The 27,051-nt window shown below is 43.0% G+C and overlaps 1 protein-coding gene across 1 annotated transcript in view; it reads right to left on the minus strand.

Annotated features, from left to right (window-relative positions):
* ASAP3 (ArfGAP with SH3 domain, ankyrin repeat and PH domain 3) overlaps positions 1-26,460 on the minus strand; it is a 45,735-nt gene extending 19,275 nt beyond the window's left edge. The window contains exons 1-12 of the mRNA XM_018555965.1: positions 26,289-26,460; positions 22,537-22,609; positions 20,274-20,419; positions 16,790-16,864; positions 16,614-16,663; positions 12,537-12,633; positions 12,323-12,408; positions 9,180-9,255; positions 8,980-9,066; positions 8,660-8,763; positions 6,190-6,259; positions 3,525-3,612 (exon numbers count right to left, since the gene is read on the minus strand). Coding sequence (XP_018411467.1) covers positions 3,525-3,612; positions 6,190-6,259; positions 8,660-8,763; positions 8,980-9,066; positions 9,180-9,255; positions 12,323-12,408; positions 12,537-12,633; positions 16,614-16,663; positions 16,790-16,864; positions 20,274-20,419; positions 22,537-22,609; positions 26,289-26,438 — 1,102 coding nt within the window. The 5' untranslated portion in view covers positions 26,439-26,460. The remainder of the gene's footprint in view (positions 1-3,524; positions 3,613-6,189; positions 6,260-8,659; positions 8,764-8,979; positions 9,067-9,179; positions 9,256-12,322; positions 12,409-12,536; positions 12,634-16,613; positions 16,664-16,789; positions 16,865-20,273; positions 20,420-22,536; positions 22,610-26,288) is intronic.
* Positions 26,461-27,051: the final 591 nt, after the last annotated feature.

Raw genomic sequence — 27,051 nt, forward strand, 5'->3', positions numbered from 1 at the left:
TAATTGTCTTAGTATAGTTTCCCTTTAAGTGATCTTGAGTTAGCAACTGTATATTTACACTGATATGCACTTTATCCATACACAGAAAGTTAAGCAATGCTTAGCATGCAGTAATGTTTCTACTAAAGAAATGAGCATCACTCACCGTACTGTGAGATATTGTGAGATACCCATACTTTACACCACATTTTCTTTTCTGCCAAACTTTCCGTATGCTAAAACATAAAAGACAAGGCAAAGATAAAAGTAGTCTAATGTGAAAGTGTTATACTGACAGGGAAGAGATGACAGGTGATTTTACACGGGAGATCATCAAGCAATGGCAAGCTGCCATTCAATAATAAAAGTCAAACTCCATAAACTTCCAATGTTAAAGAAGAACTCCAGGTATCTTAAATGTTAACCCATGCAGTGATGCTACTTCCACACTGCAAGGGTTAACTGCTCGTTTTGGTCTAGGGGCTCAAAAAAAAACACTCACCTGATCCTTGATATCCTGTCTGGGTAATAGACCAGTTCCCACAGCCCTTTCTCCCCTGGGCATCAGCCATCTAAGCCTCGCTCACATCATCACATCTAATGCAGTCCATTTATCTGCAATAAACATGAAGACGCCGAGGAACATACCACAGCAGAGAGAGGTGAGCACTCTCCATCGCAGGACTAAAGATCAGGTGAGTGTATCTTCTGTATTCAAGCCCCAGAGAAAAATGAGCAGTTAACCCTTGCAGTGCAGTGTTAGCCTTCTGTAAAGGACCTGTGTAATACATACACATTTTCAGTCCCAGGGTCTGCCATTCCTTTGGATGTGCAGCACCCTACAAGTACTGACCAAAGATGAAATACTTATTGAAGTACATACAGTAGCTAAGGATACCTGTAATTTGACCTCAAGTCCTAAAGTGAAGGTATTTTTCATTGCATTGTTTTTACAAAATAGTCTGTTGGACAATTCTCTATGTACATACAGGACCAGGCTGAGGGGTAGACAGAAAAGGCAGCATTAGCAGGAGGGGGGGCCAAAAGAATAGGATTTGCAACCTATGTTGCATATAGTTATATTTGGGGTAGTTAGCACAATGGTGAGCGATAAATGACCAGTCTTGAAGCTGTTTTAACATAAATAAAGACAGTCTTTTATTTATTCCATAACAGAAAATAGCTTTCTTCTGCAGTACAACATAAAGTCCACTTGTCTTTCAGCAAACAGTGTATTATCTCACCATTCTCAGATTGTCCCATACACTCTCTGTGTCCCAGTCTGAGGACTTCTGGCTCTCAGCCACTCATAATCTTCCAGCCCTGTTCCTCGTGTGGCTCTACCACACCAACCGGCTTGGCCCTCGTGTGCCTCCAGCACACACCACAACTGGCTTGGCCCTCGTGTGCCTCCAGCACATACCACACCTGGATTGGCCTACGTGTGCCTCCAGCACACCACACACCAATTCCCCTGAGCTCTGGTGTGGACTCTTAATGAGGCTGCTCTTAGCCACCTGATTGGAGACTGGAGATTTCATCCAACTCAGAACACTTAAGGTGCCCATACACCTTACGATAATCGGATGAAACTTTTCGTCCGATGATCGAATAGTCGTACGATTTTTGTACGACAGCCCCATCCTGCCCCGATGATCGCAAGATTAATTTAGCCGTAATTAACGAAAAGCACCTGGACGAAATGCGGTAATTGATTTGTCGTATTTTCGTTCGCGCATGCGCAGTGTAGATTGTACGACTTTTGACGGACGGAAACACCACGTCCATCTGTGATAAGCCAAGGACTGTGAGGCCTGCTCTCAAACCTGAATCTTAGGTCTTCATGCTCCAAAGGATCTTTTACAGTCACAGAGTTATACAGTAGGTATTACACAAAAGTGAACTTTCTTACTACTACAAAGCCACTGGACATTATCATTTATCAGAGAAAATATAGGACGGAACTGAATTACATTTATTAAATAGCTCTGGGGTTTGTATTTATTAAACATTTCCTTCACTTTGTGTCAGCACCTTATAGAACCGGGGTTCTCAACTGGTGAGACAATAAAGGCAATAAGACAATAAACAGCTGTGTACTCAACACTAATCTATAGCCAGCCTTTGCTTTTCCAATGCAGGGCAAAGCAAACTGGTTCACTTAAAGTGACATTAAAGTCAAAAATCTTTTTCTCTCCCCTCAATGTTAATTAAAGCACTTACCTTAAATAATGTTTCTTAATCCGATCTTCCAGCGCTGCGGCGGGTCTCCGATCCAGCGCTGACTCCTCTGAGCTTGCTGGCACTTCCTGTCCCATGGTGTCTGCATGCGGGTGCACGCGTTCATAGACTTACCTTGTGTCTCTCCTCGCGTCCCGGCCGAAAATGTGAACTGCGCATGCGCCTGCCACCCCAAGATGCTTTGCGGCCGCCCGAGAAGTTTCACATTTTCGGACGGGAGCGCGCGCGGGAGACACAGGTAAGCATTAACCCTTTTCAAAGCATTTTTTTAAACACTTTTTGCATATATCTACTGCTTGCTGGTAGATATTTGCAAAATATTTGCAAAAAAACGGAGGGTTTAATAACCCTTTAACTGCTGCCCTCCCAAGCTGCACATACTCATGTTTCTCATACTCCCCAATTTCCCCAATTACCTGCTGGAAGCAAAGAAAAGAATATTTACCAGTGTACTACTAATAACATCAAGTAGATCTGCTTCTGTAACTACCACTGGAACTTATGCAGGGCTGAGTATACTGTCCCCGACCCCAGGTGAGCAACCAATCACCAAGGACCAGTGATGTTTTGTGGGAGGGTATGGGAAGTCAAATGCTCACAAATACTTTGAGCTACTGGGTATTGCTTCTCTGATGCTTAACCCGAGATATAGGGGAACAAAGGGAAGGTGACTATGTGCTAATGGGGGAGGGGGGGGCGGAGGGGGCAACAGTTAATGGAACCTGTTGCTTAGCCCCACATGAACAAAGCACAGATTCACTTTAAGTTTTCTCTAGCTCCAGAAGGCACCATTAAAATATACTATTAAACAGATATTTATATTTAAAAGGCACTCACAATTCAAAAAATACACATGAGAAGAGTGCATGCGTTGACATTCAGCGGTATCGGAATATTCCAGTGAATTTAGCATACAGTCACTCTTAAAAGTTAAACTCTATATACTTTTTTTTTGCTGCCCACTAGGTTTTATACTTACCTTGGGACCCCATCCAGCGGTCCCGCTCACAGCCATTCATTTCTATGGGAAAGCTTTGCTCTGAGTGACCGCTTGAGGCTGCCAAGAGTATAGCTTTCCCAGATGTATGGACGTGACTGCAGCAAGTAGGAAGTACAGTTGTTCTTTAACTTTTAGATTTTTTACTGAACTAGAAATATCACTGCCATGCATCCTTTTTAACTTAACATCACTTTCTCTTTCCGGGGGAATAAAAATTGCTTTTCTTGTAGCTTAGCACAAATGCTTGGCTTTCCTCACAAGTCTAAACATGTGTGTGTGGACAATCTGTCTCTCTACAACTCACGTGTGATTAAATAGAAGCTGCGCTTGTCTTCTGGATTTGGCCGCACCTGGCAAGTTAGTAACTTAATTTTCGCTGGAGGCCGGTTAATCTGAAAAACAAGAAGCAGAAAACTGCAATGGAAATATCCAAAAACATGCAGCACAAAACAATGTTTGAAATGTAATATACTGGTAGCAACATTCTGTACATCTTTCTGGATTTAAATATATAAAAAAATTACATCTTAGATTGCAGCTTACAGTTACTCTGTATTTTACCAAAGACTGGCCCAATTTCCTTTAATAACAGAAATAACAAAGTTGAACTTCAGTCATAACTCTTTTAGGTCTTGTTCAGATGGCAGGCTCCACCACACTGTGATTTGCGAAGGATAGCTTTTCAGAGGGCAGTAGAGCAGAGGCTGTCTGGCATTCAGGAGGTGATACTGATGCAAACATTATACAGCAATGCAGAATAATATGAAGCTACATACTCTGTGTTGCTCACCACGGATGTGCAGGGTCGGACCAGGGCTGTGTGGGGACTCAGGAGGCTGTGTGGGGTCTGACCAGGGCTGTGCACGGTCTGACCAGGGCTGTGCGCGGTCTCACCAGGGCTGTGCGCGGTCTCACCAGTGCTGTGCGCGGTCTCACCAGGGCTGTGCGCAGTCTCCCCAGGGCTGTGCGCAGTCTCCTCAGGGCTGTGCGCAGTCTCCCTAGGGCTGCGGGCAGTCTGCCCAGGGCTGTTTGCGATCTCAGGAGGATGTGTCGGGTTTCTCCAGTGTTGTACGGGTGGGTTCAGCCAGGAGGCAGGAAGGAGGAGGAAGAGGATAATAGCCGCTGCGAGGTCCCCACAAGGCTGTCGCGAGGTCCCCAGCATCAGCGAGACCTTAGGGCAGCCGAATGTATTTAAAATTTTAAAGTGTTGGTATCAGCCCTTAGTAGGCTGTGCGCGGTCTCACCAGTGCTGTGCGCGGTCTCACCAGGGCTGTGCGCAGTCTCCCCAGGGCTGTGCGCAGTCTCCTCAGGGCTGTGCGCAGTCTCCCTAGGGCTGTGCGCAGTCTGCCCAGGGCTGTTTGCGATCTCAGGAGGATGTGTCGGGTTTCTCCAGTGTTGTACGGGTGGGTTCAGCCAGGAGGCAGGAAGGAGGAGGAAGAGGATAATAGCCGCTGCGAGGTCCCCACAAGGCTGTCGCGAGGTCCCCAGCATCAGCGAGACCTTAGGGCAGCCGAATGTATTTAAAATTTTAAAGTGTTGGTATCAGCCCTTAGTATTGGGGAAGTATCACGAGCACAAGTACTCGTGAAAATGACCATTATCAGCTGAGATACTGGTATTGGTATCGGTGCAAACCTAATGTTTTTGATTGAGATCCACTGTGAACCATACTAATAATATACAGGAACTGAAATTTGACCAGACTATTGTTTGGTTGTTTAGTACAAAAAAAGGTACATAATGTGAATTAAAAGAAAACTGAGAGGCACTTTTCATGTTTAGATTAAGTATGACTTCCGTACACGATGAACATTACTCATAAATATGAAGGAAGTAAAACTTGGAAACTAATTGGAAACAAAACTTGTACTCTAAATCGGTAGCGTATGGTGCATGACACACTTAATGAATTAGTTTAATGGTATGTTTGAATTGTGCATTCAGGATCTATAAAAACATAAATTATTGCTATACGGCACTAAATGAAATCCTCCATGCTCTGAATCCCTTCCCTCATAATCTTCACTAGTCCAGGCACAGCTCATAATGATACTCTTTTCAAGGCTTTTCTGGTTTAGCAGGTTAATTATAAAATATAAGCATTTCTAAGGAAAACATTTAAAATGTGTATAGAGATATTAGTGCGAATGTATGGTAGCTTGATGTTAATAACCTTATTAGTGTTGTTGGCTGCATTCATTTTTTTCCCTTTATTTTTACCTGGTGATCCAGCAAATCACATCACTCATGTGGTAGGTTGACAACGCTCAATCATTTTAAAGGCTAAGTTTACCTTTTCTACCATGCTTTATGTTACAACAATATTCAGTGTGTAACATGAAACACGGTGACATCGCCAGCTACTGATGACATAAAAAAAATATGGTGGCATGAGACAGGATGTGGAGCAAAAGAGCGGATAGAGAAAAAAAGGGCAGGTTTTGCTGAACTTGTATGAATGTTTATCCAGGACTAATGAGCCTAAAAGGCAGGTGGCATATGGAAAATAATATTGATGAGTGTGCGTGAAGTTCCTCTTTAAGCAGGCAGACTGAATGATGCCAAGTCAAAGGCAGAGATCCATCTAGTGGTTAATCTACGTATTTCTGTATTTAATTATGTATTTAATATAATGTATTTAATAAAAAACATGGATGACCAACCTTGTAAAAACATGAATGTTATATAACAAATTACAAATTACTTTTAATGTGATTTTCAAAGAATCATTTAATACAATGCAGAACAGTGCGCATTGGCTAAAATCTGATATTTCTAAACACACAAGGAGTTCTCTGAAGAAGGCAAGCAATGGATGCCTATGTAATTGTCTTAGTATAGTTTCCCTTTAAGTGATCTTGAGTTAGCAACTGTATATTTACACTGATATGCACTTTATCCATACACAGAAAGTTAAGCAATGCTTAGCATGCAGTAATGTTTCTACTAAAGAAATGAGCATCACTCACCGTACTGTGAGATATTGTGAGATACCCATACTTTACACCACATTTTCTTTTCTGCCAAACTTTCCGTATGCTAAAACATAAAAGACAAGGCAAAGATAAAAGTAGTCTAATGTGAAAGTGTTATACTGACAGGGAAGAGATGACAGGTGATTTTACACGGGAGATCATCAAGCAATGGCAAGCTGCCATTCAATAATAAAAGTCAAACTCCATAAACTTCCAATGTTAAAGAAGAACTCCAGGTATCTTAAATGTTAACCCATGCAGTGATGCTACTTCCACACTGCAAGGGTTAACTGCTCGTTTTGGTCTAGGGGCTCAAAAAAAAACACTCACCTGATCCTTGATATCCTGTCTGGGTAATAGACCAGTTCCCACAGCCCTTTCTCCCCTGGGCATCAGCCATCTAAGCCTCGCTCACATCATCACATCTAATGCAGTCCATTTATCTGCAATAAACATGAAGACGCCGAGGAACATACCACAGCAGAGAGAGGTGAGCACTCTCCATCGCAGGACTAAAGATCAGGTGAGTGTATCTTCTGTATTCAAGCCCCAGAGAAAAATGAGCAGTTAACCCTTGCAGTGCAGTGTTAGCCTTCTGTAAAGGACCTGTGTAATACATACACATTTTCAGTCCCAGGGTCTGCCATTCCTTTGGATGTGCAGCACCCTACAAGTACTGACCAAAGATGAAATACTTATTGAAGTACATACAGTAGCTAAGGATACCTGTAATTTGACCTCAAGTCCTAAAGTGAAGGTATTTTTCATTGCATTGTTTTTACAAAATAGTCTGTTGGACAATTCTCTATGTACATACAGGACCAGGCTGAGGGGTAGACAGAAAAGGCAGCATTAGCAGGAGGGGGGGCCAAAAGAATAGGATTTGCAACCTATGTTGCATATAGTTATATTTGGGGTAGTTAGCACAATGGTGAGCGATAAATGACCAGTCTTGAAGCTGTTTTAACATAAATAAAGACAGTCTTTTATTTATTCCATAACAGAAAATAGCTTTCTTCTGCAGTACAACATAAAGTCCACTTGTCTTTCAGCAAACAGTGTATTATCTCACCATTCTCAGATTGTCCCATACACTCTCTGTGTCCCAGTCTGAGGACTTCTGGCTCTCAGCCACTCATAATCTTCCAGCCCTGTTCCTCGTGTGGCTCTACCACACCAACCGGCTTGGCCCTCGTGTGCCTCCAGCACACACCACAACTGGCTTGGCCCTCGTGTGCCTCCAGCACATACCACACCTGGATTGGCCTACGTGTGCCTCCAGCACACCACACACCAATTCCCCTGAGCTCTGGTGTGGACTCTTAATGAGGCTGCTCTTAGCCACCTGATTGGAGACTGGAGATTTCATCCAACTCAGAACACTTAAGGTGCCCATACACCTTACGATAATCGGATGAAACTTTTCGTCCGATGATCGAATAGTCGTACGATTTTTGTACGACAGCCCCATCCTGCCCCGATGATCGCAAGATTAATTTAGCCGTAATTAACGAAAAGCACCTGGACGAAATGCGGTAATTGATTTGTCGTATTTTCGTTCGCGCATGCGCAGTGTAGATTGTACGACTTTTGACGGACGGAAACGCCAGCAACCTTACGACAATCGTACGATCGAGCAAAGTTTTCAAACATGCTTGACCGTCAAAAGTCGTACGATTGTACAGTAATGTCGGTTCGGGCACTCTATTCACACGTACGATTGTCGTTCGAAAATTCGATCGCATACGATTATCGTACGATAATCGTAAGGTGTATGGGCACCTTTAGAAATCTCCAGAGTTCCAATCCAGAAAACCCAGAATAAACTAAAAGGCCCCTGCAAAACTGTTTATATTCTGGAACGCCTCAAAGGCACTGAGAGAATAATACCTGAAATCCAGAGGTACGGACATAAATTGTCCATACCCTGAACCCCAGCACCCTCCTAATCTACATTTGTACTATTATTGCGTCTATTTGATTAGGAAAAGGCTATGTTGGGAAACACTTTTACAGGGCACATAAATATTAAGTTGGAGACATGCACAGATCTGCTTTGTCTGGCATAAATGCCCCTGATGTAGTAATGACACAAGGTGGGTAAACACCATTATTATATGACAGGTACACAGGGCATAATACCAAGTAATAACACATGCTAGTACCTGTGACCCCCAAAATTTCCCCTATGCTCCGCCTGGGATTACAACCCATGAGTTGTCTTAGATGGATATGTAATACCAAAGTGTAGTAAAGTGACTTACTTTATAATATAAATTATCTATTGAATTGCCTTTTTTTACAGCTCTGACAGCTCAAACCCACCATCAAACTTGTTTAATTGGGATCCAGATAATGCATCCAGATAACAGCTTCTTCACAGCAGGTTATATACAGATTATCATTTAGACCAGAATACTTCTTGAATATGGAGTTTACTTTATATAAAGTATTTAAGCTGTACCCTTCACTCTTCTTGTATAGAAAACCAGACTTTTCTGTTCCATGCTGTTTGTCACCTTGCTGTTGGTGCAAGTTGTATCCAGAATCTTTTCTATTTATTCCATCCTAAAAATATAGAAAGTTCAATATAAAGCTGAGGACTGTGTATCATGTTCCCATATAACAAATGTTTTTCTCAATTAGACACATTCGTATTTCAAGTACACTTTAATGGCGTGTGGCTATGTTGATTATTAATGGTACAGTTTACTGTATAAAACATCATACATACTGAACTGGAAATGCAATTAGTTATTTAACTAATTATAGTGAGCTGCCCACCTCTTTTGTTTCTAATTGTAGTTGTTTTTGAAGATTTTCTCGAGCTTCTGAAAGTTGTTTCAGCTCTTCATCCTGAGTCTGGTGAATCTACAAGTACATCACCAAGCATTTCCCTAAGTAAACTGAGCAAGCACATAAAGTATGGCAATACCTTTTATAGACAGAATGACCAAGAGAATTCCAGTCAGAATGATACTCACAGTATGCAAAGAAGAAGATATCTTTTCAATGAAAGGAAGGAGACTCTGTGAAGCATTTAATCCATCCTGAAAAAAGCTAGATCGAAAATATTACAGTGCCATATAAAGACATAATGTAATTAGAATGTAGATCACAGCAAACACTACACAAATAGGTAGGGAAGGAACAATATCATAAAGGATCAATGCATTTTGTTTTCATCCTGTAGATACAAGGCTTTGACAGGTGGTCTTTACAAGTGATCAGCGGGTCTGGGGGATTTCCCCTGTTTCAAGGGAATTTTTCCTAGGTTGTGACTGGCAGCAGGTGGCCTGTGCCAATAGGGGGACTTCACAGTGCAAGAAGGTGTCGTTGAGGATATGTTGGGGTTGCCTAAAAAGACTAATCTCTGTGAGGGTAGAGGCAGCTCTCATTATGCAGGCTTCAAGTAATGGCGGGGTGATGCAAAAGATGGTTCAGTATGGGAGCGTAGACATTGCTATATTTAAAAGAGGCTGGTTGAGCAACTTGGAGGATTAATCTAGGAGGGCTCCCCTGGAGCTGGGTAGAATACACAGGAAGTAATGAGAGAGATCAGCTGCATGCAGTCACCAAAAACCCAAGACAGAGAGGTGGTTAATAACAGGCTGGGGACATGTACATAAACCCTAACAATAAACTTCCCTTATTTGCTCCCTCTTGGCTGTTTAATACACAACTGTGTTTTGTTATACCTGTTTGATAAGTGCACAAAAACATGTTGACCATGTCAGAGATTCAGAGGTGTACTGTATCCTCTGCACATTTCTTGTGTTATCTTAAAGAGATTCTTATCTTGGACTACAAAATGATAATCCTTTATAGGCATGTTCAGATACCAGTGCCGAAACTTGGCATATTCATGAGAACTACCAGGGTCGCAGAAGTTGCAGCTGGGACCTAGCTCTGGTGCTCATCCACTGTCCTGAAATCATTTGTCGATATTGTTTTAGAAAAACTGTCACATGACAATAAACAAAAATGTATCAGTACTTGTATCTGTGAGTACTTGGACTTGAAAAAAATGGTATTGGTGCATCCCTTATATACTGTATATATTTATTTATTTTTAAATCATACATGAAAACAGAGATGCACAAATCCCAGGAGCTCTGTATGCTCCTTAAAAATGACAGCTGCCTCATAACTTTTTATTTTTCTCTAGTCTAGTCTTGGAGCTGGAAAAGTATCTGTACTTGTACTTGTACCAAGTACGGTACTTGGTATCTGAACATCCTTATTTATGTGGTAGAGACCTGAGGATAGGAGCAGTTAAGTAGTTTAGCAAAAGACACTAGGCAAGGCTGACACCAAAAAGGTTGTGTGTTGTCAGCTCACAACAAGGGTCAAGAGGTGAGTGCATTTCTGGCAGATCAACAGGTTGTTTTCTGTACTTGTAGAGACTTTAAAGGGATAATACATTAGGAAATGTACAGTTATTGCAAAGATGTATTGCATTTTTCTAAAATATTGCCTATTTGACTGTTATTTGCTACTTGGTAGTCACCTCAAAGCTGGTTCTTCTACCTATACAAGAAGTGTACAATGCCTACCTGTTAAGGAGGAGCTTTACCCACCAATTTTATGTCTCTCAAAACAGTTACTTTTAAGGCAAGCCAGCTGTCAAGGTTGCCAGTGTGACATAGGGGGGCTGATTTGCTAAAGGCAAATAGGCTCTTTTTAAATGGAAATATAAACTTTGCAAGGAAATTTTCCCTTAAAGGAGAACTATGGGGTCAGGGCTTTTCCCCATAGTTCTCCTAAGAGTAATGGGAGGATACAAACTGGCGTCCTCCCGTCACCCTAAGCTCAGTATACCGCGAGCTACAGCTCGCGGTATACTGAGGCGCCGCAGCTGAAACGCATCCCGACAATTATGTCTGGATCCACCCAGCTGCTTGAGTGACAGCTGGCTCTGCCTATCTAGAGGCAGAGCCAGCTGTTGCCGCCCCCTCCCCCGTCCGTTCCGCCAGTCAGCGCTGGAGGATCGGACAGGGGAGGGGGGAATCCAGTCACTCAAAATTCACTTTGCTTATAATACCCATTCACAGGAGCAAGGAAAATAAAGAAAAAAATGTATTCATTCTTGCACATGATTGGACGATGGAAGTCAGCAGAGCTTCCCCCTATTTACTAAGCTCAGTAAGAGTCCTTTGCAAAGTGAACAGCTTATTTGCCTTTAGTAAATCAACCCTTAAGTGTATGTGTACCAAACCCTCCATCATATACATTAACACCTATTCTCACATTAAACCTACAATGTAACATGTCTAGTTAAAAAAGAGATACAGTATAAAATAGTGTTTTAGACCAGCCTTCCTCAACCAGGATGCCTTCTTGCTTTGTCAGGGGTACTTTCAAACTTTTGATAAACGGGGGGAATTTGATGTGAAGTGGGCTGCTGATGTGCATGGGGCTTCTGATGTGAAAAGGGGGGACTCTAATGTGAAGGGGGCATCTGATGTGAAAGAGGAGACCCTGATGTGAATGGGGCTTCTGATGTGAAAGGGGGGCTTATAATGTGAAAGGGGGATCTGATGTAAGGGAGCCCCAATGTGAAGGGGGGGGCACCTATGTATAGGGGAGCTCCTGATGTGAAAGTGGGCTTCTGATGTTAAAGGAGGGGACTCTGATGTGAATGGGGCTCCTGATATGAAGGAGGCTCCTGATGTGAAAGGACTGGACTCTAATGTGAAGGGGGCTCCTGGTCTAAAGTGGGACTTCTTATGTAAAAGGAGGGGGACTCCTCATCTGAAGGGGGATCCTGATGTGAAAGGAGGAGACTCTGATGTGAATGGGGCTTCTGATGTGATTTTGGGAAAGGCTGGACCACACTTTGTTTTTTACATTTATATTTTTGACATTATAGACTGAGGTGCTTCTACATTATGCATACTTTTAAAGGTGCTATAACAAACAGGTTGAGAAATGCTATTCTAGACTGTGGTGGTAGTAGCTATAGGTTTGTTCCCATCACACACACAGCATCAGGCTGCTTTCCATTCATTGTACATCACAGGCCTCATATTAGGAAGTGACACGTACAGCACTGAGTGCTCTTTGTAGGGAAGGTAACACAAGATAAGGTGGAAATGCTATTAGCTGTCATTTGTGCCATACTTACTTTCTCTGTGCATGGAAAGCTTTGATAAGACACTCTAAGAAATCAGGACCTTGTTTCATTTGCAGCTCTCCTAGTTTTAGAAGATACTGAAAAAAGAGCATAATAAAGAAAAAAAGCAATATAAGCAGGGGCAATCCATTTTCAAGGACACAGAAGTGGCAGGCTATTTACAGCCTACCTATCCCTGCCTCCCCATGCTGCCTACATTGCTCACCTCACACGAGTTAAGCTGAAACAGTTTTCTTTCCCTTTCAACGTCCTCCGTGTTGTCTAATTCTGCCCGAGACCCCCCTGAGCGAGCTTTTTTTGTCCTGCAGGGAGAGATGAAGCTTTGTAGATTTCAGTCCAACCTTATCATTCCTATCACTTGCAAAGACAGAGTCAAATACAATCACCCAAGAACCATTGCACTAGTGGTGGTTAAGAAGGAAACAATATGGAAAACCAGTGTGTTCTCACCTCAATCTTGGAAAGGTGCCAGCAGCATGGTTATAGGAGACATTACATAGAGAAATATAATATACCAAATATAAATACAAGACATACCAAATCACTTTTAATCTTAAAGCAGAACTGCAGGAATTATCTTTTTTGGATACTAACATTGGTTATCTATCTGATTTTCAAGGGACCCCTGGAGATGCTAAAAACACTTTATTGGTTTGCACTTCATACACTGATAGCTGGTCTCTTCCAGGTGCAGCTCTAGTGGCTTCCCCTCCGCACACTAAGCCCATGGCGATGCTTGCTCAGCACCACCGTATTTCCTTTTACCGAATACAAGGCGTTCTCTGATTGGATGAGGAGGAAAATGGAGTGGATAATGTCATAATTTCATAATTCCAATCAGAGAGCACCTTGTATTCATTGAGAAATACAAGGCATTCTCTGAATGGTGGAAGCGCCAAGTGAGCGATTCCCTTTACTCAGTGTGCGGGGGGAAGCCAATGGAGTCACACCTAAAGGTTACGGCTATCCTGGTATATAGCACTGACTACTACAGTAATTTTCAGCCTACTCATTGGCCCTCTGGATATCAGATATGAAAACTTACATTGAGCAAAGCTGGACCATTGTAAGTATCCATAAAATATCACTCCTGGACTTCTGCTTTAAAGCCCAGCTCCGGTGACAACATTTCTTAGTTTTAGACATTCTTCAGATAAACTTTGTATTTAAAAGCATAGGGTTTCTAAAAGTACAAATCTGGCTTAAACGTAGACACCACAAAGTGTCTGTTATGACCATAATTAACACAAAATAAAATGGTAAAATGGTGCTTTAACTGTAACCTATAAATTATAATCTATGTGTACGATAAAACATCACTTCATGGGAGGGAAGACTAGAAGGACACCATTAGAGATACTACAGAGAAGTCCTCAGTGGTCACCGTCATTGCATCTGCCCCCTCCTATGGTTCCTCCCACCTTAGGGTTGGCATTGCCATGATCTACACCAGGGGTAGAGAGCCAAAAGAATGAAGGTAAAATGGTGCTTTAACTGTAACCTATAAATTATAATCTATGTGTACGATAAAACATCACTTCATGGGAGGGAAGACTAGAAGGACACCATTAGAGATACTACAGGAAAGTCCTCAGTGATCACCATCATCGAATCTGCCTCCTCTTATGTCCCCCGACCCCCCTCCACCTCAGTGTTGGCATTGCCATGGTCTGCACCAGGGATAAAGAGTCAAAGAATGAAGGTTAATAGGGCATTAATGGTAGCCCATAAATTATAATCTATGTGTAAGGAAAAACCACTTCACAGGAGAGATGACTAGAAGGACACCACTACATATACTACAGTGGAGTCCTCAGCGGTCATTGTCATCATATCTGCACCCTCCTGTGGTCTCCCCCACTTTAGGGTTGGCGTCCATTGCTCTTATCAGGTTTTCCTGCATGCTCGGATAGCTTGTACACCTCTCTCCTGAGGAAACTAACACAGCGAAATGTGTTGAGACATAAACCACCACAGCACCCCATACAAGTTGAAAGCAACAAGTCCTCATTTTGATAGACCCACCACTTTGATACCAGAGAAAAGCAAGTTGCTATTAGTGTAGGAGTTGTATAAAATCAATGTATGAGGAAAACACTTTTAACTAGGTGAATGTGGTTTTATAATTGTATTAATAAAAAATGTGATGTTTTATTGCACACATTTATGGGTTACCATTAAAGCCCCAATTTACCTTAAAGGAGAACTATGAGGTGAGTGCTTTTCACTCACCTCATAGTTCTAGCCGACCTGTGACAATGAGACTATCACAGGTCGGCTCAGTAGATTGGGAGGTGAGCGAACACATACCGGGTTCGCTCACCTCTCGATCCTGTCACGGCTCTCTGCCGTGACAGGGGGAGGGGCTGGATTCCCCTCTGCCCGCTCCGATCTGCCAGCGCTGACTGGCGGAACGGACGGGGGAGGGGGCGGGTACAGCTGGCTCTGCCTCTGGATAGGCAGAGCCAGCTGTCACTCACGCAGCTGGGCGGATCCCGTCGTCTAAGTCGGGATCCGCTCCGGCTGAGCTTAGGGTAACGGGAGGACGCTAGTTTGTGTCCTCCCGTTACCCTAAGGAGAACTATGGGGAAAAACACTGACCCCATAGTTCTCCTTTCATTCTTTAACTCTTTGCTTACATTGGGGGTGTGGTACCTGCACCTGGAAATTTGGTCTACCGCTTCTCAAAGCCTACACCAGGGGTAGCCAAACTTCAGCCCTTCAGCTGTGAGGAAACTACAAAGCCCATGAGGCATATCAAGACTCGGACAGCCACAGGTATGACTCCCAAAGGCAGATGCATAATGAGATTTGTAGTTTGACCACAGCTGGAGAGCCGGAAATTTGACTACCCTAAGGTGTACACTGTTAATCTTGAGTATTTCAGGTTTCAGCTACTTAGATATTTATTTGTTTTCTATATGCTTTATAGAACTGTCCAAGCAGAAAAAGTGTGCAGTCTAAGGAAAACACAGGAAAACTATCCTTAACTGAAATGTAACCGGACGTAAAGTGCAAACAAACACCGGAAATTTTGTTTAGGCCAGGAAACCTCAAATAACACCTTAAACAAAAAGGAAATATGTTTTTTATTTACATTTCCGCACCTTTACATTTTTTTAAGGTTTCTTAGTGGTTATGGCCTCAGCTAGGGTTTCTGGCCAGCATCATTTAACTTACTTCCTTTGAAATTGAGGAGTATTGCACCCAATCCAAGCCTGTGACTGGACACTGAAAGGAGAAGCAGTGCAGCGATGATATAATCTCTTTATGACTTTGACACTCTCCTCCAATCAGCATACTCCTCATCAGCACTAGCTCCTTTTACTGCTTTTTCCTCTCATCCTCTGTACAGTAGATTGCAAGTGGTCTATACAGAGTCAAATTCAGGTACTTACACTGCTTGCATTTAAAATATACTGTTAATGTTTATAAATGAATACAGAGCTGTATCAATATGTGTATTTTGTAACTGCCTAGAGTTCAGATTTAAAGTCATTTTTTATATGGCCTTTACTTTCAGAAAAGGGCCCTTAGCAAGGTTGCAGCTTTGGTCCCCTAATCCCTCTAACTGACATTGATACGGATGTCAAAAGTGACAGAGGAGCTGCCCTTTTTGCATTGTACTGGCATGACCCTTCCCATCAAACACTAATGGCCTACAAGTACATCCTTCATTGTAAAGTCGGAGGCATTTGCCTTGATTTGACCAACTGTGCTTCCCACCTTCAGGAAAATTATGAATGTAGATGGACCCTGTGAAAATCCAGAAGGTCTTAAAAACCTGCCTTGTGGATGTTCCAGCTCTTGATCAGGGTATTTTGCCCACATTGTGGACACCTGGGTGACAACACTGATTGTGATTTTAATGGCACTGTGTCAATATTGTCACCCTATACATAAAGTTTCAAGCAGGCAGGGTTTCAAGGAGGATCAACAGGTATGTGTTCTAATTACATCACCCATACACACACTTCAAACAGATGATTGGCTTTTGGTCAGGAACAAGCTTGTTCCAGGCTTGTTCCAGGTCAGCGACTCAAATAATTAATTCTAGTAGATTAACACGACAGCCAGGCAACTGCCATTTTTAAAAGAAGAAGTCACAAATGGGACCCTCCAAGTTTCTCTCGCCAAATATTTCCTTTAACCCCTTCGTGACTGACGACGTACAGTGTACGTCGCCAGCATCGGGGCTGTTTATCCCATTATCATGGACCAAGTTCCTGCTTGCCTTACTACACACCACACATTAACAATCTACAAGAAGCAGTAATCTTACGCTCTTATCTCACATTCCTTCCAGCTCTTGTCTGCCTGTTTCCTCAGTTCCTGCACAGACATAAAAAGAGGTGTTATAGGAATGCCAAAGAATGAAAACCACGATCTGATCAAATAATAATAATAATAATAATAATATGAGAAAGAGAATGAGAATGAGAAAGCCTTTAAACGTACCATTCGGCCATCTTTTGAATCTACTCGCAATAATGAGTCCAAAGGAAATGAAAGGATGCTGTTGAGGTTCTGTATCTAAAAGATTACATAGAAATGAAAATTCTCAGTTAATGTTTCAAATCATTTCCATATGCCTGATCATGCACTTTGTAAAAGCAGCAATTAGCACATTCCCAGGGCTAAATATGTCCTTTGCTTATACCGTAACTGCTAGCATGTCAATAGACTCCCAGTAGCCAGACAGCTGCTTGCCAAAACTGCCTGCATCTTAAGATTAATGTTTGGGCTTTTATAAACGCTGATATCAGCAAGATGATGAGAATGTGGACAGAATGAGGATTTGACAACCGGCTGCTGGATTAGGCTAGGCGAATTCTCTTGTTAACCAAGCACTGACAGCCAGGAAGTCTGCAGAGTATGATGTGGTTACAGATCTATGGGAGGTGGGGCATGCTATGCAAGGAAAGCATGCATTTATAACACAACTAAGAATGAAAAGTATAGGTGTACCCCAGTTGCAGAGCTACCACCACAGCAGACCACTTTGGAGGCTAAAGAGGCCCATTTGTGATCGGAAAACTTCCATTTCTATACCAGACAGCACAGGCATGAAGCATACAATGTAATGTGTGAACTAGATGCCTGCCATTTGGCTTGGTTTAGCTCAGTCCTCTACAAATCTGCTACACAACAGGTAGTATACTAGCCTTGCTGTTCTGGGGTTCTGTGTTCAATATTCAACAAGAGTGTTCCAGGTTACTGTCTCAAAGTATTAAAGGCAGAGACTGCCAGGGAATTAGCATTTTCAGAAGGAGATGGCAGCCTTCTTATTTTTCTCATTACAGGTTTCTTTTAATAAACTGCACAAAGTGTGACATTTTACATATCTGGGAGCATGCCTGGAGGTCAGGAAATCCCCATTGACTTCTTTAATCTAATCTTGCAGGGTGGCAGAGGGACAAGAACCATACCAGACTATATAGGGACTCAAGCTGGCTACCTGCTGAAGAAAGTTACAAAGGTTTCTGCAACTTGCACTAGTAGTGCATGAGGCAATGCTCGGTTTCCCCATCCATGCTAAAAAAAGTAGATGGGGGAATCTTCCCTTTCAGGCTATTGTAACTGACAGCCAGCACTAGCTGTTAGAATATCAGGACAGCTGCTGCAGCTGACTGGTTGCAGTCACAGTTTGGTCGACAATATTTGGCCCAGCTCCTTTGACAGTTCAGCTTTTCTGAGCACAGGAGAAGTTATCTGGGAAGTAAAAACAACTTTTAGGCTTCGTGTACACAGGAATGAAAAAAAAAAGTGTGTTAGGAGCTCATTTCTAAACGCACCTGGAAGCATGCAATGCTTTGCTATTGCTGAATGTCTAGGTGCCTTCTGTCTAGCTTTGTTTAAACAAACTAGAATTTTCTGCGTCCCGGGACCATGTAGCCTGTGTAATTGCATCTAAATGTGGCATAAACCCAGGAACAAAGGAAAAAGTGATCTGGGAAGCGTTTTTTTAAATATTTCCCAGATAACTTCTCGTGCGTTTAATGCAGAATGCTTGTGTGCATAGGGCCTACCTTCACACAGGGCTTTAGGCTGCGGCTGGGGATTCCTAAGGCGACAAACTATGGATATTTGCATCAGGAATCCCAGGTATGTCCATACAGATGCAGCCACTGTTTCCATCCAAGTTAATTGCAGGGTCACAGCGGCATCAGCAGCCTGCATGTAATCATTCATGGAACAATTATCTGCGGTTTGGAATACCAGGGTGCAGACAGATTGCATCCAGGGACAATCATCTATCCCAAACCGCACATGGACTGCCGCTGACAGATGCAGCCACTATCACCCTGTCATTAACCTGAACAGGCACATCGGCCATATCAACGAATACACCTGGAATTCCTGTCACAACATTCTTGCTGCAGGAATCCCCAGGTGCAGCCTAAAACCCTGTGTGAATGGGGCCTTAAGTAAGTTATACACGCTTATATGTTCTTTGCTCAATCTGCAGGCTGAACAAAGAAAATATGGATGTTCAGATAACAAGTACCGTACTTGGTACAAGTACATGTACAAATACTTTTCCAGCTCCAAGACTAGACTAGAGAAAAACTCAAAAGTTAGGAGGCAGCTGTCATTTGTAAGGAGCACACGGAGCTCCTGGGATTTGTGCATCGCCGTTTTAATGTATGATTTTGTTTTTATAAATATATATAAGCAGGGGTGTGGAAATTTTTGAAAAAACTACTTGTCCAAGGGCTAAAGCGGGGGCCAAATCTATGTCCTTCATAACAATCTACTTGTCCCAATACAAAAAAAAATAGTTTTAATTAAAACTAGGGATGCACCAAGGGAGGCACCGATACCATTTTTCCAGACCAAGTACTGATACTTGTCCAAGTACTCACAGATACAAGTACTGATACATTTTTGTTTATTGTCATGTGACAGTTTTGCTAAAACAATACAGACTAATGATTTCAGGACAGTGGTGGGGACAGCGCTAGGGCCCTGTCACAGCTGCAACCCTGGTAGTTCTCATGAAAATACCAACTATCGGCACTGGTATCTGAACATCCCTAGAAGAAAATATAACAGATTCTTCCATCAATGCTTATAAGCGTGGATGTAGGAAGCCCCTGCTGTTTTGCATTGGATTACACTGTCAAAATACCCGAACTGTTTGGGTGAGCTTTTTCAACTTGATCCTTTTATCAGATAATCGAGGGATGCTACCCAGAACGGTGGTGACAGGGGCACCCACTGTGCAGATTTTAGCTGGTCCTTGATTAATTCACAATGTATACACTACTTTATGCTTCCCAGATCACTTTTTCCTGCCTTTAGCTGTTCCTGCATAAAGCTACATTTGGACATGTGTACACATGTTTGGATATGTTTACATGTCTTTAGAGTTTCTAATCAGGTCCTGGATATATACGGAATTCTATTTTCTCTAAACGCAGCAGAACTGAACACAGGTAAATCTCCAGGTAAAGTCTTAATGACACTGCTAAAAATCTATTAAATGCATTCTTCTGCATTTAGAAATGTGCTCTAAAGGCTGGTTTGACCCTGCCAGTGTGAATGAGGCTTAAGAACCAGACTTCCGATTTAGAATATTAAATGCAAGCTAATTTGGATAATAATTCACATTACTGAAAACATGAAAATGAAACCCCCATACAAGGAGATATTGTGAGTTAGTAACACATTCTTTTGGTGTAAATCCCCTTTTCTCGTTCGTTCCATCGCCCCCTTACACATCAGTACACACACTCCCACAAGTTCTCTGGGTGTTCCTCTAATTGGAGCCATATGACGAGGAAAATATTCTGTCAGGACTGCAATATCACATACAGTCAGAAAGACATGGGGGTGGGGAACAAAAGGAAACATTTCAGAAAGAGACAGATGGAGTGAGAAGTACATAGAGTGAAGGTGGAGAGGCCGTTGTGTCGGCAGGCCGCACAATCCTTCTCACCATGTTGCTGAAGAGGGCACAGAGCTCCCTGGAAAGAACAGACAAGTTCAGAAATCCGGTGGTCAGTTCATGGTTGCTTGATGACAGCTGGTTTGAGCCCAGGGACTGCAAGTCTTCCACATAGCTCTCCTGAGCGTTCACAAAAGCTAGGGGGTAAAACAACAGAAAAGAATGATTAACATGACAGTGACAGCTCAGAACAAAAAAGGGGTCCACATAAGGGAGAGGCAGTAAGAAGCCGTGTGCTGTGTGATGCTAGCCATACCCTGCTTGAAATACCTCTGTTTCCTGCTGAATCGGCCACAATGCAATCTGTGGGTGGCCTTGCTGCACCACCCGGCCCGATAAGAGTCAATCTTTCAGGGCCCGTTCACACCATCACCAGTGCATTTCATTCCACCGGAATGAAATGGTGATCGCACCGACATTCCCCCTCCCGCCCCAGGATGCAGGGAGCCGGACAGTATGCGATCCAGTGCGTTCCAGCAGCTAACCGTGCTGGAATGCATTGGAGAAGTTGCAAGCGTAGCCTTAATCAACTTTTGTTGAAGGAGGTGGGTGGAAAATTGTTGGATGAGTCCAATCAGCAGTAAGAAGTCCGTATACTGTGTGATGTTATCCATACCATGCTCGAAATACTTCCGTCTCCTACTGAATCGGCCAAAATTTGACCTGTACATGGCCCTGCCAGCACCTCCAAGCTCGACAAAAGTCAATTAAAAGAAAAGAAACGAGACTGGTGGAAAATTGCTGGCCAAATAGTGACTTAAGCCATTCAGTTGCAGTCACTGTTCAGGTATTTGAACAGCTGTGGGCACCATCTGACAGAATACAATATCTGGCAGGGGAGATTCCTCCATGCACGCCGTTTAGCAGGCTCAATGGAAGAAATCTATGAGTGTATGACCAGCTTAAATCACCTCCATATCCCTTCTCTGCTTCTCCTGCATTCCAAAGCCCCATCAAGCACTTCTGGCAGCAATTGTTCAGCAGACTCATATTAGCCCCTGGGAATCCTCTCATACCCGTGCAGCAGAAGCTGGATGAAGACCGCACTCGAAAGCCAATGGGATTTAGAAATGTACGAGCAGGAAAGGGGTTGAATTCACACCAGTTGCAGTGACTGGCCTTTTCCAGCACTGGGTCACCGTGGTGCACTGAAAACAATTGTGTTCTATGCGCTCTGTTCACAAAACTGGTGTACTGTGCGGTGCAGAAAGACGTGTTGTAATTTTCTGCAGAGCACTGGATGGCATCGTGCAGCTGTGTGAAGACCTGGATGGAGCATACACTTTGTACGCTGCCAATAAAGTTTAAAAAAGTAAACAGCACCTTGCGTTGTAACAACACAAGGCACTGTTAGATATCGCTGCCACCCAGCAGACACCAGTTCCACGCTACAGTGGACCATTTTCGCAGGCGGCTGGAGTCAGATCACCCAAAACTAGATGCTAGAGAGTTTAAACAACTACAGTAACTAACAGTTTTTAAATCTCATGGGGACTCTATCTACGCTCAAGTGCCTAGGTCTGCACCCCCTGCTGTGGCCATTATGAGGGGCTTCCACTTTCTCTGTTTGTTTGTTTATTTGTTCATTACATATTATGGATGATAAAACAGGAGGCACAGAAACAAAGGTGGTCAATAATACTAAAAGAAACAAGTCAGGAATGGTGGCTGGGAAGGCTCACTGTTAAAGTGTCCAAAACATAAGAAGTCAGTCTGATTTTACCACCACGTCACTAAAAACTAAACTGTAACTTAAGAGCAGACTGAACCACTTCATTTAAGCTGCGTTGATCTGCATAGATCAATGCAGGCTTAATGCCAGGGCACATAGAAAACAATAGAAAACATAGAGAACAATTGTTCTCTATGTGCCCTGGCATTGAGCCTCCATTGATCTACGATACACCGTAATGCTGCCCTGAGGTGGATTGCGGTGTGTTGTATAAAAATTCAGACATGCTCCATTTTCTTGCAATGCACCACACCTCACTACAAAGTGCTTTGGCATGGACACTCTGGCCTCAGTGCCGCCTACTCCCCACCATGCCTCCATAAGGGCTGTCTGAGATGGCCACATCGATTAATCTCATTGGGGCACAGTCCTTCTTGAATGCATCAAAATGTAACAAAGAAAAGTATGACGGAGCCACACATATTGCAACTGTGCTGAATGTTCTAAAGCAGAAGCTGAGAAATAACTACATAGTCCCGACCTAAGTCATCCTGAAACTCCCTATAAGTATTTGATACTTACAGAGACCTGCTGTATAGATAGATCGCACACTCTTCCGGATTCTGCACAAAACCTGGAGATCAGATTCTAAACCCTAAGAAAAAGGAAACATAGCAAAAACAGAACAGAATGGATTACTAAGAGGGGTAATGCAAAGGAACAGTCACAAAAACTCTTTAAAGTGATTTTAGAGGAAAACAAATTTTAAGCTAATTCATATGATGATGAAATCACTTACAATTGATTCTGCTCCTTGATGTTTAAAACTTTTAGAGAGTTATTCACAAAGCTGCCAGGGGCAGCAGTGTGAATAACCGACCCGAAGTGAAGTGAGCCGAATGATGTACGGCTATTCACTTCAGACTTGTACCGACTGAAATCAGCCGTACATCGGCTTGCTGCGGCTGGCTTCAGGTCGGCCGAACATGCTCAGCAGTTCGGCCGACCCGAAGTGCAGAAGGAGTTCGACTCAGCCGATCCAACATCTGGATCGGCTGAGCCGAACCTTCGGCAGGCTACTCGCTGATGTTCGGCCTATTCTCATAGAAGCCGAACACCCTTGAGTGAATAGCCGAATGCTGCCGAGCAGCATTCGGCTCGGCTATTCTGCTCGATACCTCTATGGTACCGAGCAGAATAGAAAACCAGTTAAAAAAGAAGAAAAAAAATAGAAAATTATTGGGCGGAGATAGCAGTGACAACTAGCTCTGCCCAACTGTTTTCTATTGGCCGGGACCAGCTGTCATTACAATGAGAGCGTAGCGGGGCCGGCGGTGATACCTTTTAGCTATCTGTAAGGGGGTATTCTTCCCAGTGACCTCAAATGGGATGAGCATTCTTCCCAATGACCACAAATGTAAGGAACATTCACTCCGATGGCCACAAATGTAAGGAACATTCACCCTGATGGCCACAAATGTAAAGAGCATTCTTCCCAATGGCCACAAATACAAGAAGCATTCTCACCAATGACCACAAATGTAAGGAGCATTCTCCCCGATGGCCACAAATGTAAGGAACATTCTTCCCAATGGCCACAAATGCAAGAAGCATTCTCACCAATGACCACAAATGTAAGGAGCATTCTCCCCAATGGTCACATACTGTATGTAAGGAGCATTCTCCCCAATTATCACAATCGTAGGAAGCACTCTTCCCAATGACCACAATCATAAGAAGCATTCTTTTCAATGGCCACAAATGTAGGGAGCATTCTTCCCAATGACCACATATGTAACAAGCATTCTTCTCAATGACCACAAATGTAAGAAGCAGTCTTCCCAATGAGCAAAAATGTAAGGAGCATTCTTCTCAATAACCCCAAATGTAAGAAGCAGTCTCCCCTACGACCACAAATGTAATGAGCATTCTCCTCAATGACCACATATGTAGGGAGTATTCTCCCCAATGACCACAAATGTAAGGAGCATTCTTCCCAGTGACCACCACACTAATACACTGGGAGCTGTAGATATAGTGATTAGCAGCAGGTTTTCCCTGAGATTGAAAATATATTTTAAGGGCTACTCCATGTTAAAAAAAAGTTGAGAGAGTTGAGAAAGGATGGCATTGTCAAAGGTTCTGTAAGGTAAACAACAAATGGAAATGTATCTGTCACTGCACATTGTAGGCTGCTGCTATAGGTTACAGATAGCATCACCAAAACCATTTTGCCTTTCCTGGGCTCCATTCACCGTTCGCCTGCTGGGTCCTCTGCCATTGCTCACTAGAAACCCACTGGGTTCTCCCCACCTCCCTACTTGTATTCTCTCCCCCCTTACCTGGCCAGGCAGCCCACATTACAAGCTGGCACAAGTAAAAGTTGTCATGTGATCAATATTGCAGTGCAGCAATATGGACATAAGGACCTACAACAGAAGGTTCTGGTGGCCATTTCGGAAAAGCCCGCAAGTCAATCAAATATAACGCTCTTCTCATAATAGAATGGATGGTGAAGCTGGAAATTCACAAAGCCATACATACATATAGCATTCTATCAGGGGCGCCAATACAAACCCTGGCACTCCAGCTGTGGTGAAACTACAAATCCCTTCATGCCTCTGGGATTCATGCCTGTGGTTGTTTGAGTCTTGCAATGCCTTGTGGGACTTGTAGTACCACAACAGCTGGAGCTCCAAGGTTGCCTACCCCTGCCTTACTGAATTGGGGTGTCATTTAAAATGAATGGCACCACAACATGCTAACCGCAACGCACTGCAAAAGATGACCCTTAGGGCCAATTCACTCTGTATGCTCATTGAACTGAATTTGATGTGCAGTGCCTGCCACAGAGCTGATGCGCTAATCCTGGCCCATCACACTATGTACTTGTTTTCTTTGTTAGAACTTTGCTGAAATGTCTCAAGTGACAATTAATTTACTTCTACGAGCACAGCGGGGTGTGAGGCAACTGTACCACGTCGTATCCCACTGAGTTGAAAAAAAGTAATACATGCATTACTTTTTTTCAGCGTAACCCATCAAGTTCCTACCGCAACATGGTGGTGTGACTGGGCACCATCCGTGACAAGGCAATTGCCTAGTCTTGTGTTGGGGCTGCTCTGGAAACAACGGCCAGTGCAGCTGCGGGCAGATGGTGTGAGTGGACCCTTAGAGCTACAAATACTATGCAAAATGATAGCTAGCCTTAACAATCAAGTCAATTTGGACAGTTCACTACCAGAGGGTGGGAGAGAGAGGTGAGCGCCGACCACTAGGGGATCGGGGATTAGGTAAGTAAATCTGCTGTACTCCAATCCCCTAGACATTTACCCCTTGAAGTGCCGGAGTAGTCCCACTGCAAGGGTAGGAAATGCATTTTACTCCTGCTTTCTCTTCTCCACTTTTAGGCAAACTGAAAAGAGTGGAGAAGAAAATTCCAAAGGATGCTGGCGGTATATAGAATAAAGGATAAGGATCACTAAAGAAAGAAATACACAAGATGCCTAAATCTAATTTGACAGGTTTATGGAACATTCATTTTATTTTGAAATGAAATAATCGAAGGATATAGGATGGAAGGATACGCATGGATGGAAGTGGGATGGAAAACGTTAAAAAACAAAATTCTAACAGTGAATGTGTTTTTCATTTTGGAAACTCTTTGCTTTCCAAAATTGAATGTTAAGATCAAACCAGTTTTCAACGACACTCTTCATGTCTGGGATGGCATTATCGACCCGATTTCTCACATGAACGTTCTTACAAAATTCTAACTACGTATAGGGACACAATAACATAGCAGAGTGGTAGAAGTAAAGACAAAAGTAAATAAGGGGAGGGATTTTTTTCCTTCTACATCTCCACTACATGTATCACTCCTCCCCTCATCTCTAACCAAAACACACCCTGCTTCCCACAAGGTGTGACAATGACATCCACACACATATGTCATCATGAGCTCACTGCAAACAAATAAACAGTGCAGAAAAGATCAGGACTGGGACAACAAAGGAGCACATTCTCACCAATGTTATTCTGTATCATCATCATCATAACAATAATAATCATCAAAATAATAATAACAATAACCATCATAAAAATAATAATCATCAAAATAATAATGACAATAATCATCATCATCACAACAACAATAATAATCATCATCATAATAACAATAATAAATTTTTATTGTTATTATGATGATTATTATTGTTGTAATGATGATTATTATTAGTAATAATCTTCATCATAACAACAATAATAATCAGCATAATAATAAACATAAGAATGTCATGCACACAGTAGAATGGGAAGTACAATAGTACACTCACCTCCTCCAGAGCTATGGCTCCCTGTCTACACTTGTGTGCCTGGCTCAGAAAGTTAGCTAGAGGTCCTTGGAGGGTGTCAGAGGCGATCTCCTGGAAGAGGGTCAGTACTGAGCAGTCTGGCATGGTTCCCACCTCCAATTCCTTCTTCATCACTGGGTTATAGGAGATCGCTACGATCTGCTGGCATGACTTGCCTGCCTCCTAGGCGATCTCCAGTCCCTGCCAAGAACTGTCTTCATTCAGATGGCAAACTTTTCTATCCCGATCTTCTTTCACTTTATCTCTCGAAATCCAGATACTTTTCTTTTCGCTAATGACTCATTCGCTCGCCGATGTGGAAAGAACTTTATTCTAATGTGCAGCACAGCAATGAGCTGGAGCTAATGATGGCTGGAAGCAAAGTTTATTTGTTGATGTGAAGCCTCTTGTGTCCCGATCTGTGTTGTGGCAGCAGCTTGTCTTTGATCCGGGTTAGTCATGAAACTTCTACCGGATCAGGACTTGCAGTGGATTGTCTCCCAGGTTCGCTATACTGGGGAGGGGGGGGGGATCTACTGCTGCTCTGCCCCCCTCCTCTCGGCCGATCCCAGTCACGTGACCGCTCCATAGCAAGGAGCGAAGTCTCAGCACGTTGGCTGTAGCATTATCCTGCACAAGTATGTGACCTGCAGTGTGCAAGGTGATAGTACTGACACATGGTGCTACAAGGTGACAGTTCTACTATTCACATCTGCATCTCCTACAGATCAGCCCTATCAAACTT

The sequence above is a fragment of the Nanorana parkeri genome, unplaced genomic scaffold, assembly GCF_000935625.1.
Source record: "Nanorana parkeri isolate BGI_ZX_2015 unplaced genomic scaffold, ASM93562v1 scaffold220, whole genome shotgun sequence".
NCBI classification, from domain to species: Eukaryota; Metazoa; Chordata; class Amphibia; order Anura; family Dicroglossidae; genus Nanorana; species Nanorana parkeri.